A 14,936-nucleotide genomic window follows, 5' to 3' on the forward strand; every position below is an offset into this window, starting at 1 on the left:
GGAGGGGAGGAAATCTGAGTCTTTTGATCACAGTTCCTTTTAGGGTGTCCGGTGTCAGCCCAGTGGTTCCACACAGCCCAGTGCACCTGAAGGACGTCAAGTGTATGCTATGGCTTGTAGTTTCAACTAGGAACCAGAGATAGGACTTGGCTGTAATTAATATTTATAATGGAAAGTACTGGGCAACCTAAATATAGGGATCACTACCAGCTCTCTCTATAATAGTGGATTTTGTAGAGACTTCTGGAAACAACTAGAACCTGTGGTTCTTTCTTGCTCTCTGGCTCTGAGTCTGACTAACACAGCCTTTGCTGTCTAGTGTCACCAAAGGGGGTCTACCCAAGTCCTTGCCTGGATCATGGAAAGGACTATTGGGACACTAGACATCCAGCAGTGCTTCCCTTAAGAGTAAGGGTCTGTTCTGGGATCCTAGGCCATAAAAAGCCTCTCCCACGCCTACCTGTTGTGCAATGTGCTCTACAGTTATTGTCAGCCTGATTGTTCTTGGACGCTCTGTGATATAAAAGGTGATATATAACTGTCATGTATTATTAGAACAGTAGCCGCTCATTCATTGGAAGATGAGTTCTGATTCCATAAGAGAGTCTGTTCATGACAGAAGTTTGCCTGCAGCTGCTTCTGAAATGGGTAAGCTAATGGATTCAAAGGAAGGCTGACTTATTCAGTGACCACTGACTTTCTCTCTCTAGGTTAGGAGAGCTTCAGTGGTTCACCCAGGTAATACTCTCAGACGCTGAGATAAGAATGATGCCACCTGCTCCTCAAATATTGCATGCATAAGAAAATTTAAGCATGAATAACAAAAGGTATTTAATTGAAGAAAGGATGTAGTATGGTTGTGAAGTTAGCTCACAGTTCTTAGACTCAAGTGATCTAGTTTCTAATTCTAGCTCTCACACTGACTTATTGAGTGACTTTGACCAAGTAATTTTATCTCTGCACCTCAGTTTCCCCAGATGTATAATGGGGATAATGATTCTATTTACCTTCTTCAGAGAGGGTGGAGGGGGGCTTGAGGCTTAAGCAGTTGTGGTGAAATTCACTCTATTGCAGAGGTCATCCAGCCTCTGTACCACTTACGTCCCACTTAAGCCCTCCAAATATAACTTAAATCGAATGCAGAGGCCTTGTGCCAAGTGAATTTCACTCAATGTTTGTGAAGCATTTTCAGACTCAGATGCAAGGTGCTACAGAATTGCTAAATAGTATAACTGAAGCTTTAGCTAATTTGCTTAAAACATACATACATTGATATATTGTTTTAAAATCTTGGATATAAGAATGAGACTTATTACAGCCAAAAGGGCTTTGGAGAAGCAGCAAGGGAAGTCTGTTTTAACAGAACTGGTTTGTGGAAAATATCCTTACACCACTTCTTTCTTTATTATTTGACTTATCTCCATGTTACAATGGTTCAGCATGTAGAGTCTGGAAAAACATCAGGGTAACAAGGGCAGAGTGAATATCAGATGGAGATCACGGATGGATAACAGGCAAATTACTGTATATTTCTCATGGGTCACTTGGTCTCAGTCTTGAAAAGAAAAAAAATAGGAATAAAAGAAAATAAAAGAGACAACTGAAACAGATAAAACAGACAGTGTTGCTGATGATAGAGTATGGTGCAATTTATTCCCCACAATGTACTTGGTCTTTGAAAATATGTCCTCCTTGCAATTCACTGTAAATGAATTCTACTTTCAGTCTAAAAAGGTTGTTGTGTAGAAAGAGCACAATTCAGTTTGTCAGAACTACACCATCTTGCCTTCACCCCACATCCTCCTTTTCCCTCCCAAAAGCTGGCCATCCAGGAAAAATTCTCATAGTTCTTTATAGTTAGTTGGCTTAATTTGCAGTTGGTCAGCTTAATTATTGATTATGAAGATAAGAATGGCCATATTGGGTCTGACCAAAGGTCCATCTAGCCCAGTATCCTGCCTTCTGACAGTGGCCAATTCCAGGTGCTTCAGAGGGAATGAAGAGAACAGGTAATCATCAAGTGATCCATCCCCATCAACCATTCCCCGCTTCTGGCAAACAGGATAGGGACACCATCCCTGCCTTCACAACATCCTCTGCCAAAATGCTCCACGGGTTGACTATGGCTCCAGTTTTTAACCTGCTGAGCAGCCTCCACTCTCACTGCAAGAATGAACTCAAAACTTTGTACCACTGCTAATAGTAAACCATACAGAGGAGGAAGCTACTGAACTAACACATTTGTGTTCCTCAGCAGCACAATACTATGCAAACCCATAGGTGTAGTCCCCTGTGAAACTGGACAGTGTAACTGTTGTGGGTGAATTATTTTGGATGTATTAAGAGTCCCTGTGAATCTTTGCCTAAAGCTCAGACTGAAACGTTGACGTTTGAAACATATTGGATAACCTTTTGCACCCTTTCTTCCTGAGCCTCTACTGTTCCCCATCCCAGCCAGGACCAGCAGCAGAAGTGTAAAAAATATCTGTTCTGTCTGTATTTCTGAATCTCAGCCCAAGTTTGTGAGAGGATTTAGTGAGGATTTATGAAACATTAGAGAGAAATCAGTGCTGAGATTTGAGTAAGCCCTCCTCTCTCTTTACAAAAGTGGGTTTAATTGGCCAGAAATTAGGCAAAAACTGGTAATTTCAGGGGACATTTGCTTTGAGACTTCAAATTTAAATTCAAAAGTAAAATCTGATTCTGTTCCCACTTACGCTAGATTTACACTGTCATAAGTACATTACAGCCAGTGGGGTTATTCTGGATTTACACCAATATAAATGAGAACAGAAATTGGCCCAGAGTACAAACCAGTACTAACCAGAAGAAAAAGAAAAGTGAGTGTAGCCTCAAAACTTGGATTCAATTCTAGATTTTGAACAAACCAAAATCCAGGATAATTCAGATTAATGGTTGTCGTTCAGACCATTAAATAGATATTGGCCATTTGGAACATTCAGAAGTTGCTTATGGGCATTTGTGTAAAATACAGCTGTATTTTGTATTAGAGATTCCTTAGGGGAAAGTCTAGTAGAGTAGTATAGGGATGAAACCAGTAGGATTGTATAGAAATTACTCCAGACTATTGGAATTTAATAAAGAATAACTTCTTATAGCAGGAATATGCTTAATTTGTTCAGTTCTGTAGAATGGTTCAAAAGTCCTGTAGAAAAGCTATAATTTACTATCAAATGCTCTAGTATTTTTCTGTAAGGATGAGTTTATACTAAATCCGTCCAAAGTTTGCAGAAATTCCACAGTCTGACTCTGGCTCTGGTCCCTATAGTAAACCAAGGCAAAATCCAGAATCCAAATGTATTCAAAATGTTAGATAGTTCAGCTGCATATTTGTTTAGATTGTAAGCTCCTTGGGCCAGGGACTGCCTTTTACCATGTGTTTGGCAACCCATTGGGGCCAAATAATAAGTAATTTGTATCTAGACCCAAATTTTACAACACTGCTGCGATTACTATTGAGGCTTTTGATGATGGTCTAAATCTAAAACGTGACAAGCTTGAATCACCAGGACCATAAGAGAAGCCAATACGCACTTAGAATAAACTCAGTTTGTAGAAAGTTTATTATATAGAACACCGTTGTATCAGCAGGGGAAAAAAACCACAGACACCTCTCATAAACTTTCAGGTTTTTATCCAGTTGTTTACATCACTTTACGTCATCTCCTTGGAGTCCTTTAATTTATTTTATCCTCTCCAAACATTTCTCTGTGTTCTTCAGACAGACGAGCAGATCTAGGAAGTCTTGAGGACATTTTGCTGCAGTAAACAAACCAAAATTCCTAAACAGATTCAAAGTTGTAAGTGGGACAATACTTGGAACGTATGTTTGTAGATTGAAGCCAGTTGTCTCCTCTTTTGGTTGCTGCCAGAACTACAGTTTCAGGTTTGGATTTCTGCTTGCATATAGGCAGCGGGCCGGATTCAAATTGGAATCAAATACTTTGCTGTTCTTGCAACATTTTGGTTACACCATACCTCAAGCTTCTGCCTCATCCAAACCATCCAAAGTAGCTCTGAAAGCCTTAGTCTCTATTAATTATCATCATCCTCATGATTTATTATTAAACACATGGCCAGTGTCATAGATTTATACTGTTCTAAACATAAATGAGACATGTTTCCTGCTCCAGAGGATTTATTGATTCTGTCTTAAATGACTAGGAAAACTCAGTTTACTACCAGACGCGAGTCTTTATTGTAAGGTCAGACAAAATTGTACTGGAAACCCTGTGAGACTATACATCTTCATAGGATGTAACCATTTTGTGCAGGTTTTTAACATGCACATAACATCACACTTTAAAATAAAAGAAAGTAAAAGCCGAGAAAATGCCTGTATTTTGGAAGGGGGTGTATCAGGTCTTGTGATAAATGGAATAGATTCGACTGTATAACTGTTAGTGGTGACAGAAGATCAGAAAGGCCTTGTTTTACTGTAGCATCCTTCCACTGCATCTCCAAAAGCAATATGTTCTAAAGCTAGGAAATTTCAGTACACCCAGTAAGGACCTAATGAATGAAAATGCTCCTTACCGAACAGGACTAGTGACGAGCGCCATCGGTATGTCAGAGACTCATTTAGGGTTTAGAGCATGGATAGTGTAGGAGGAATGAAAGCGCTTGGGGACAAAAATAAAACCAAACTGTCACACTTGCTTACACACACATTTGAGGTGTAGTCAAGTGAAAGGTGTCTCTCTGCGACAGTTGGGTATGTAGGTTCTGTGAGAAAGACAGCTTCATTCCTGGCCACTTAAGATTGAGAAACCACAGGGAAAGAAAAGTTAAAGTATAATTCCAGGTCGCTATACTGTATGTATGTCTGTCTGCCAAATGGCCCTATATAAGGGCCAGATGCTGGTTTCAGGGAATCTTGCCATGCAATGGGACCAAGATTTGGCCTGGAGTGATCATTGTTGATCATGTCTGGCATTGTAAGTCTATAGGTGGTTATCCCAATGGTCGTTTACCCCTGAAGAGGGGAATTCAAATTATGCTTTGGGTAATATGTGAAAACCACTTTGGTGGCTGTTCTTTAGTGCCTAGCAGATACTGGTTCACATATCATGCTTTGACATTACTGGCAGTCACTGTCCAAGATAGGCCCCAAGACTAGAACACCAGGGGGTGTTACAGCCTATAACGCATAGGTCAATGAGGTGCATCAGCATCACCTCATTGGGAATCTGGCTTGTAACATTTGCAGGTCAGAACTGAGTTGCACTGACAATGGTATTGGGGGAAGCTTGCTCTGAGCCTGCCTGAATCTATAGCTGGTTCAAGCCAGCACTACCAATTCCTTTGAGGATCAACAAATTCACATGGCAAATCAAGGCCATCTTATGCAACTGATTCAGTGATGGGATATCTTTATTCCTTGCAAATGCCTTCTGCTCTGTGGAAGTCTGAACTTATGTACAAGGGGAGAAGAGCTGCTCTTTGGACGGTTAGGAATTGACTGCCCTCCCCACTGCATGGGAAGATAGACTAATGAATGCCTCCTGCTGGAGATGGAGGGATGAGAGTAAGCAGCATTCCTTTTAAACCTGGCAATGAGAGCAGGCCGTTGGAGATTGGACTTGGAAGACAGAGGAGTATGAAGGCCCTGCTGTCTGTTTTGTGTGATGTCCTGTGGATACTTCGTTATTCAGCCTCTTTGTTTTCCTGCTGCAAAGTGACACGTGTCTTTGAACATTAAAAGCAAAACAAAGTCAAGTGAAGAAAAACTTAAGGATGAATGTCGGGAAACATTTCCTGACAGTGAGGACTAGAAGCCTCCTCTTACATCACAGAAACAACCACATTTAATAACCGTTGTTAGGCTGGACTGAACTGCAACCCAGCTCATGTGAATAGGATCAAGCCAGGCAATCATCAGGTTAAAACACCGTGCTCGATTTCAGATCTCTGCCTGCGTGAAAACGTGTTGTTTTAGGCCCTCCACGCAGGTTAGCTCTGTCTGGGTCTAGCCCTGATGACTGAGCCACAATCAAGTGTAAAAGGTATTGGTAAACTTGACCGTATCTAAATACAACACGTTTTGCTAATATGATTTGGCACCAATATCCAGCAAAGCAGAGTGGTGCCTACTGTACAGGAGACAGGGCCCACTGTATCAGGGATAGGGATCAATGGGTAGGTGATGGGTCTGTTATCCAGAACACTGGCCTCGCTGACCGGAAATGGGTCTGCTCTCTAGGACCCAGGGCCCAAATAGATAGGAGATGGGCTTGACATATGGGAGAGGGAAATGGATTGATCTCCAAATATGGAAGATGGTATGCATGCTAGATAGGGGATGGAGCTGTTGCATAAGAGATGTACTGCTGGATGAGCTCACAAGCCTGCTGGGTGGGGGGTGGAGCTACTGTATAGGACATGTGCTGTCAGTTGGGCTATGGAGTCTGTTGGAGGCGGATGAAGCTGCTGTACAATGCAACACTGGAGTGCTCTCCACTCTATAGGATAAAACTGTGCATTAGACAAATATGCCTGTGCGAACATTTGGGTGGGAATGTGCATGCAATCCAATATGATTCAGTGTCCCCAATGGTCAAAAGCAGCCTGTAGCCGTTCTATGTCTAAAACAGATTCTAGCAGGGGAGACCTATTACTAATGTACTAATGAGCTCATCGTGTTTTTTTGAGCTGGGCACACTCAAGGTGTCACAGGTTTTTTTCCGTTACAGGGGTAACATAGGCCTTGTTGTGTTTTGTTTTGTTTTCCACACGGACTTGCCCTGACAGGTCCCCCATTCAGGTTTATATTGGAGGTACCACTCGAGCCAATGAATTTATGAAATATATTGCTGGCACTCACGGAGAGATGCATAAAGGAATATTTCTAATGACAGTTGGAAGGGCTTTGATCCCTTTCCAAAACTGCACTCATGTCTTTGAAATGCGAGTTTGGCACTGGTGCAGAGGCTGGGTTCCTTGGTTCTCTTTGGCATGGGTCCATGTGGCAGGCGTTACGTCCTCCATCATGGGACCCACATGACCTTGAGAAGAGTAAGTGAGGCTCATAGATTGCACTGGATCAGATATTCTGGACTGATAGCAAAGAAGCAGCAGCAGCCAGAGGAGAGTCAAATCAGTCCAACACAGTAACTGAAAACTGTTCTGACCTAGTAACTGTAGGGTCTGCCGTCAGTGGCTGGATAAGACCTGCAAAGGTAGTTAATCTGTGGCTCTGGGTGTGTACTAATGTGGCGATGAGGGACATGGATGGGAGATTATTAGAAACATGGGGAGGAAGGAAGGAATAGATTTCTAAACCATATTTTCTGTTGTTCTTTCCCCCACGCTCTAAAGCTTTGCATGGAGCCCCATAAATATGCTCTGATCATCTGGTATATATACACACTCCCAAACTTACACTTATCCGTTTGTGTGTGTGTGTGTGTGTGCATGTTTATACGTATACCCCAGGGACTGGCCTGAACATGATCTTAGTGTGTTCATGTATATATGCAAAAGGTCACAATATATACATGCCAGGGGAGTCACACACACACACTCTCCAAACACACCCCAGTTACACCCACCTATTATGTCCAGGGCCTATTCAATGCTCATGCCCACCAATGTGCCTGCTCCTTGCACCCAGCCTTGCCTCTGTCCTACCCCTGCCTTGAACTCCTCCTTGCCTGATACCCTGCTCGCTCAAGTTTCTGCCCTCTGGTTTGACCCTTGGCTCTGTCTTCTGACTACTGACTCCAGCTCTGGCCCTAGTCCTTGATTCCTGGCACCCGCTCTGACCACTTAGCCTGACACCCGCTCTGACCACTAGGCTAGACAGCCCTTGTACCAGTTGGCTGACATTCAGCCCCCTTGCCAAAACAGTTTTCGCCTCCTGTCCTCACACCTACCTATCCTAATCACCTCATTCACTGACTTTGACCAACTCCCTATAGCAAACGGCAGATGCTCTGCAAACCCCTGGGTCGGTCTGTACCACATTCTGGGTCCAATTCTGAACAAGGGTAAGCCCCAGTGCAACTCAACTGACCTCAGTGGAGTTATACCAGATGTGAACAGGGCCCACAGTGAGGTACCAACAGCCCTGGCTAGTCAGAGGCTGATGCACTCAGCTCTGGGGAGATGGGTTAGCTGTGGTAATATTTCATTTACAAACCATCCCCGGAGCTGAAAGAGTGTATTGTGAGTGCAAGACAGAGGAAGGTTGTGCTAGAGGGTATGGAGCGGGATGTAGCTGGTGAATGGCTTGTGAACATAGTAGGCAAAAAGGTAGCTAAGAATAAGGAGGTGACAGCTTAGCTTCTTTGGAACTACAGGAGAATGAGGATACAACTACTGGAATCCTCTAATACAGGGGTTCACAAACTGTGGGTTGGGACCCGGTCACGACCCTATTTTAATGGGGTTGCCAAGACTGGTGTTGTCCTTGGGTCCCAGCAAGTCTGAAGCTAGGATGACCAGAGAGTTCATATGAAAAATCAGGATGGGGCTGGGGGGTTATAGGAGCTTATATAAGAAAAAGACCCAAAAATCGGGACTGTCCCTATAAAATTGGGACATCTGGTCACCCTATCTGAAGCCCAAGCCCCACCGCCCAGGGCTAAGGTTACATGCCACCCACCCAGGGCAGAAGCCTTTGGACTTCAGCTTTGGGCTGGCGGGGCTCGGGTGGGCTCGGTCTTTGGTCCCCCCTCCTGGGGTCGTGTAGTAATTTTTGTTGTTAGAAGGGGGTCACGATGCAATGAAATTTGAGAACAGCTACTCTAATGTACAGTTGTGGAGGCTTCGCGTAAGCCCTACATTCTGTCTGCTTCTAGCATGAGCAGCAGTAGCCTCTCTCTCTCTCTCTCTCTCTCTCTCTCTCTCTTAAACACATAAACTTTCTCTCTCCAGTGTCTCACACAGTGATGCACACACCCTCGCCTATTTACACTTTCTCACACTCCCACAGTGCTGCTCTCCGGCTCTCTCTCATTCACTGACATACCATCTCACATGTGCTCCTCTACATACACTTTCCCTCTCACGGTATGACCCACGCTCCTACTTAGACCTGCGTGTGTGCACCTGCACAATTGCACACTCATACTACGCTGAACAGTGCACAGCAAAGAATTTTCGAAGAAATGAAGAACCCTCTGGCACTAGATTAACCTATAGAATCAGACCAATGTGCAAATATTTGCTGAACGGGCTCAAGGGGCGGAGGGAGAGGGCTGTGTGTTTATGAGAGATGAACTGAGAACAGTGGAGAGATGAGAAATGTGGAAAGGGTCACAGTGTTGACCTGTCCTTCAGAACTTCAGCCACATCACAGGCCATTGATTTGAAGATAAACACTCCATGGAATGGAAACAAAGCCCCTCTTACTGATGTCCCCAAAGAGCGTGTCTTCCTCAGTGAGTCAGCGGGGGCTTGGGGACACCCGGCCTTGAGTTATTTTGGAGATGGTGACTTCAGTGAGTGGCAAGGAAACTATTACGGAAATGTGAGTCTTTTTTCCATTGGGGTGTCCTCCAGGGAAGGACAGAAAGATCTTGGTGCCGAGCCAGCTCCCCTAGTTTTTTTGGTTTTTTTTGCCCTTCTGGGAATGGAAGCCTTGTCAAGTATGCAAGGAACCCTGCTTACTGAATGTGAGTGCATTGAGTTCGTGAGAGCCGCACGCACACTCATAAGGAAAGAGGGACTACAGGGAGCAGTCATCCTGCTGAAGGATTCAGCTCCCTACTTGAGTGAGTCAGGGACTTTTCAACAAAACATATTTTTTTTCACCAGAAAATGCCAATTCATCAAAAACCAAACATTTTTTGCAGAAAAGTCTCGGTTTTGACAAAACTTTGCTTGGGAAGGTTTCTCAGGTTCAGTATGAAATTTCTGGTGTGAGAGAAAGATCAGGAAAGTTAACCTGGGTCTCTCACATCCCAGAGGAGTGGCTTAACCACCAGACTATTAGTTGTTCTAGGTTGGGTGGCTGTCTGGTTTTGACCAGTTATTCCATTTTGGACCTGAGAAACCTTCCCTACAAAAGTTTAGCTGAACTAGAGAGAGGGGTCCTCTGCCTGATATGGAGCAAGAACTTGAATCTAGTTCTCCGACAGCCCAGATAAATGTCCTATTCACTGAACTATTTGCTTTTCGCATTTTTTTTTGAAAGGCCTCGGTTTTGTTCTGCATGAGAACAAAACCAAATGTGAAAACCTCAAAATTATTCATGAAATGGAAGTCTTGTTTTCTGGCCAGCCCTACTTCCTAATAAATTATGCTTTATTCTCAGACTGTTCCCTGACCATGTTGGTCTTAAAACCAAGGGTGCTTGTGGTCCAGTAGATTGAGCATGGAACAAGGAGTTACCCACTTGAATTCTAAACTCTAACTTGGTGACACACCTTGGGGATCTCTGTGCCTCATTTATCCCATCTGACAAATGGGAACAATGATGCTCATCCACATTTCATATTTCCTGGCACAGTGGTTAATAACAGGAGGTCATGTGGAGTGGGGCTAGAGAACCAAAAACAAGGGAAAGGGAGTAATATTACTCTTGGCAGGTCTTTAAGGAAATCACATCATTTGCTATGATGTATAATCAGGTGAACATGAGCTCCCAGTGTGATGCTGTGGCCAAAAGGGCTAATCCAATCCTTGGCTATATAAACAGGGTAATATCAAGTAAGAGTAGAGAGGCTATATTACCTCTGTATTTGGCATTGATGCGACCACTGCTGGAAAACTGTGTCCAAGTCAGGTATCCATAATTCAAGAAGCATGTTGAATGATTAAAGGATTGGAAAACATACCTTCTAGTGACAGACTCAAGGAGCTCAATCTATTTAGTTTATCAAAGAGAAGGTTAACGGGTGACTTCATCACATTTTGTAAGTACCTTCATGGAGATGAAAAAATTGGATAATGGGCTCTTCAGTCTAGCAGTCAAAAGTATAAAAAGATCCAATGATTGGAAGTTGAAGCTAGACAAATTCAGATTCGAAATAAGGGGCAAATTTTTAACAATGAGGATAATTAACCATTGGAACAACTTACCAAGGGTTTTTTGGTGGATTCTCCATCATTGGAATTTTTGTAATCAAATGGATGTTTTTCTAAAAGATATGCTCTTGTTCAAAGAGGAAATTGATTCAGGGAAGTCCTATGGCCTGTGTTATGCAACAGGTCAGACTAGATGATCACCGTGTTCCCTTCTGGCCTTATCTATGAATCTGCACATTTGAATTGCTTCTCCAAACTGAGCCAAACCTCTAAAAACTTTTAAACTTTGTAAAACGTTCTGCATGAAAAGAGTTGTGCCAGGGCTGTTTCCTTGCAGCCCCCATTAATGGGCTGAGTCTGATCGCAGATGAGTTTTACACCAATGTGACACCATTGACTTGGCTGCAGATAGCTACTCATGACTTGCACTTGTATAAGTGAGATTAGAATTGTTGTGGGTGCTAAACACCTTGAGGACTTGGCCATCTCAGAAACACATTTTCTGTATTTCTAGCCTAATCTATTTTACATTTCTAGGGATGCTTGTGTTGTTATGAGTTCATTTTCTCTCACTTCTTATGGCCCCATCTCCTCTGTCACAACCCAGGTGGTTGGTGTGAAAATGATGATGGTACCCATAATGGTGCCTACAGGGATTGAGGGGGGGGGGAACTCTCAAGGAACAAAATCCAGGTGTCCGTGTGTTCTAGTCAGAATGCTACTTTGCATGTACACTGCTGCTGTCATCTGAGAATTTCAAAGCACATTGCAAAGCTGGGTAAGAAGTATCATTTCTGGCTGGGGTTATCAAAGGAGCCTAAGAAAGTTAGGTACCTAATTTCATTTGACTCTCAGTAGGATTTGGGCACTTAATTCCCTTATGGTCCTTTGAAAATCCCAGCTTCCATTGTTACCAATGAAGAAACTGAGGCACAAAAATATTATCACCATGTTCACAGAATGAGCCAATAGCACAGCTGATAATCTAACTCACCTTCCTCTGTACATCGGGAAATGGGGGAAGAGAAGAAAAGTGATAACTATTTCCACTGAAAAAAAGAACAGGAGTACTTGTGGCACCTTAGAGACTAACAAATTTATTTGGGCATAAGCTTTCGTGAGCTAAAACCCACTTCATCTGAGGCATCTGATGAAGCGGCCGGGTTTTAGCCCACAAAAGCTTAGGCCCAAATAAATTTGTTAGTCTCTAAGGTGCCACAAGTACTCCTCGTTCTTTTTGCTGATACAGACTAACACGGCTACCCCTCTGAAACCTAGTTCCATTGAGTTGTCAGCAGGGCTGACTGGCTAACCTCCTGCGTGTTGGCTTGTCTCTCAGGAGAGCTGGGAAGGGGATAGGTGAAGGTGCATTAAGAAGTAGAATGGGAAGTAGTACATGTAAACCTGGAAGTTTTATATCCTGATTATCGCTTGTATTTTTGACTCCCTGCATCCTTTGAGTGCAGTGAAACTAGCTCATTTCTTATAGATTTATTTTGGTGCAGTGCATTTGTTGAGTCTGAATGTACAATATCTGATACCCTCAGTATTTTCCCATGAGGTACTCGCTGCTTTGCTAATGAGGCATCAAGAGAGGAAAGCAGGTTTGTGTCTTTGTGCCAACACCACTTTCGACATCGACTTTTCCCTCCATTTTTTGTTTGTTTCTGTTCTGTTAGAACACTGCCTGATTTCCTCACCCTCCCTTCACCTCCTTACAGCTACACTCCATTGGGTTAGAGTGTTATGGTACAACAGGAGCTTAATGGGTAGCATGGCATATTCTTTGGCAACATCTGTGCCTTTGCCCAGACAAGGCCATATCACACCTTTCCTGGAATACTCCAAGGGAAAGCTAAAGATACTCAGAAAAGGGATTGAGTTCAGGGGGCTGGGTTTGCCTCCTCAAAGTCGTGTGGTCCTACAACCCTGCAGATATCCCAAGATTCATGAGGAAATCCCACAGTTCTTGGGGGATCTGAAACAGGCCTGGGGAATTTACTCAATGACCTAGTCCTAATTCTCTCATGGAGCACATCTCCCTCAGAAGCCCCATTACCAATGGTTAGTAGGCCTACTCCTTCTCCAAGAAGGTAGATAGAAGGGACCAACAACCTGTGGGAGTAGATGCTGGTTCGGTGGGGATGATGCCATGTAGAACAGTTCTCACCTTGCTATCTGCTAAACCCACATAGACCCGACCACTCAGGGCTTATATGGGGACAGAGGGAGAGGAGAATGCGCCCGTAACGGCTCAGCTCCCCTCTCCACCCAAACACACATGAATACTAATTCAGTCTTAGAACCCCCACACTCAGGCTACGTGTGGATTTTCCGTTCTGCCATGTAATATAGACAGGCAAGACGCAGGTATCACATAGCTGTCTCCTCTGACAGCACCGTAAGCTAGGTCAATTTTTCATCCCACTTTTCCTATTTTCTAAATTCTGTCTATAATAACCTCTCAGGAGCTTGCTGCTGAATTGTGTTTCCCTGCCGATCTTATCATTCTCCATTTGTCAAACATTGCTTTGCTTTGCTTCTTTGCAGTGTTTTAATAAATCAAATCTAACCTTGTTGTGTTTACTTCCTTCTCCTTGGCACTAGTTTCCTTTTGGATATAGCAACATACCGTAACCAGGGCCCTCAGTCAGGCTTAGACTTTCTGGACCTCAGCATGAACCTCTACCACTTGGGCTAAAGGAATAACACCAGGAGCTGGAAGCAGTAATAGTCGGTTACCATCTGCTGCTAGAGTGAGGATATGAGACTCCTTGGTGCTGTGTTATGGAAGCAGGAGTATAGGTAGCAATAACAAATTTAGAGCATGTATACAAGACAACTGTTTACATAACTGCATTGACCAGTCATAATAGTAATAATAAAAAGGATTCTGCGGCAGTGTCAGGAAGGTAGACAATTCTGGGTATTTACCTTGAGTGTTGTGAGCCTTCATTGATCAATACTTAAGTGAGTTGAAATCCCCAGATGAAAGGCACTATATAAATGCAAATTATTATGCCATATTTAGGATTTGGGGATTAGGATGTTAAAATGTTCTCAACTGCTTGCTGTTCATGGGTTCATAAGGATCTCTACCTGGCTTTCAGCGTCCCAGTACTCTGCCAATGCTGGTAATGCTGTTAGTAATAGTTCATTTATCTGTTTCAGAGCATACTTGGATGTCAACGAACTGAAGAACATACTCAAACTCGATGGAGCCACACACCTCAACATCTTCTTCGCTAATTCCTCTGAGGAAGAGCTGGCTGGAGTGGCGACCTGGCCCTGGGACAAGGAAGCCTTGATGCATCTAGGTCAGTCTTAAAGACGCTGCCCCTTTGTAAAGTTTTCTCAGGGGGAGCAAGAAGGGAAGACAATTACGCATGAAGCCCAGCTCTGATTTCTTATCATTCCACTAATAGTCTTATATAGTCAAGGGAAAAAAAATTCCATGATTCCCAGCTACTGGCTCACAACCAGGAAAATATTAGATTATAAAGCCAAAGCATATTATGGTATTTCTAGATGATGTCAGGCTGAAAATATTTCACCTTTTAAGTGAAGCTACTGTTCAGGGCATCAGCCCCGTGGGAGCACTTTGCAAAGGAGGTTGTGGGGAGGGCAAGGGGAGAATGCTGGACAGCACTGAATTATTAACCTTTGCCCATTACGGTATTAACCTTAGCCCATTACCTAGAATGCGTGCAGTTAATTTTCCTCTTAAAATGCCATGCAGGTTTGTTGTTGTTCTATATCAGTTTGCAAAAAAGCAACCTGCAAAATCCCCATGTTTCTAATGTTCAATTGAGTGGAACTGGAGAGAATTTGCTACCCTGCAGCTTGGCCTGGGTATTTCTTAGCTAAGGTTGCTGAATATAGCTGCTATGGCTCCAGGTATCCAGAGGAAGCCACACAACCTAGCAGATGAGTCACTACCTGGA

At 43.4% G+C, this 14,936-nt stretch overlaps 1 protein-coding gene across 1 annotated transcript in view; it reads left to right on the plus strand.

The window, feature by feature from the left end:
• The window catches only part of PAPPA (pappalysin 1), a 229,378-nt gene that overhangs the window by 52,199 nt on the left and 162,243 nt on the right, over positions 1-14,936 (plus strand). The window contains exon 3 of the mRNA XM_034793713.1: positions 14,164-14,309. Within this exon, the coding sequence (XP_034649604.1) occupies positions 14,164-14,309 (146 nt within the window). The remainder of the gene's footprint in view (positions 1-14,163; positions 14,310-14,936) is intronic.

Source organism: Trachemys scripta, chromosome 17 (assembly GCF_013100865.1).
Source record: "Trachemys scripta elegans isolate TJP31775 chromosome 17, CAS_Tse_1.0, whole genome shotgun sequence".
Taxonomy (NCBI): Eukaryota; Metazoa; Chordata; order Testudines; family Emydidae; genus Trachemys; species Trachemys scripta.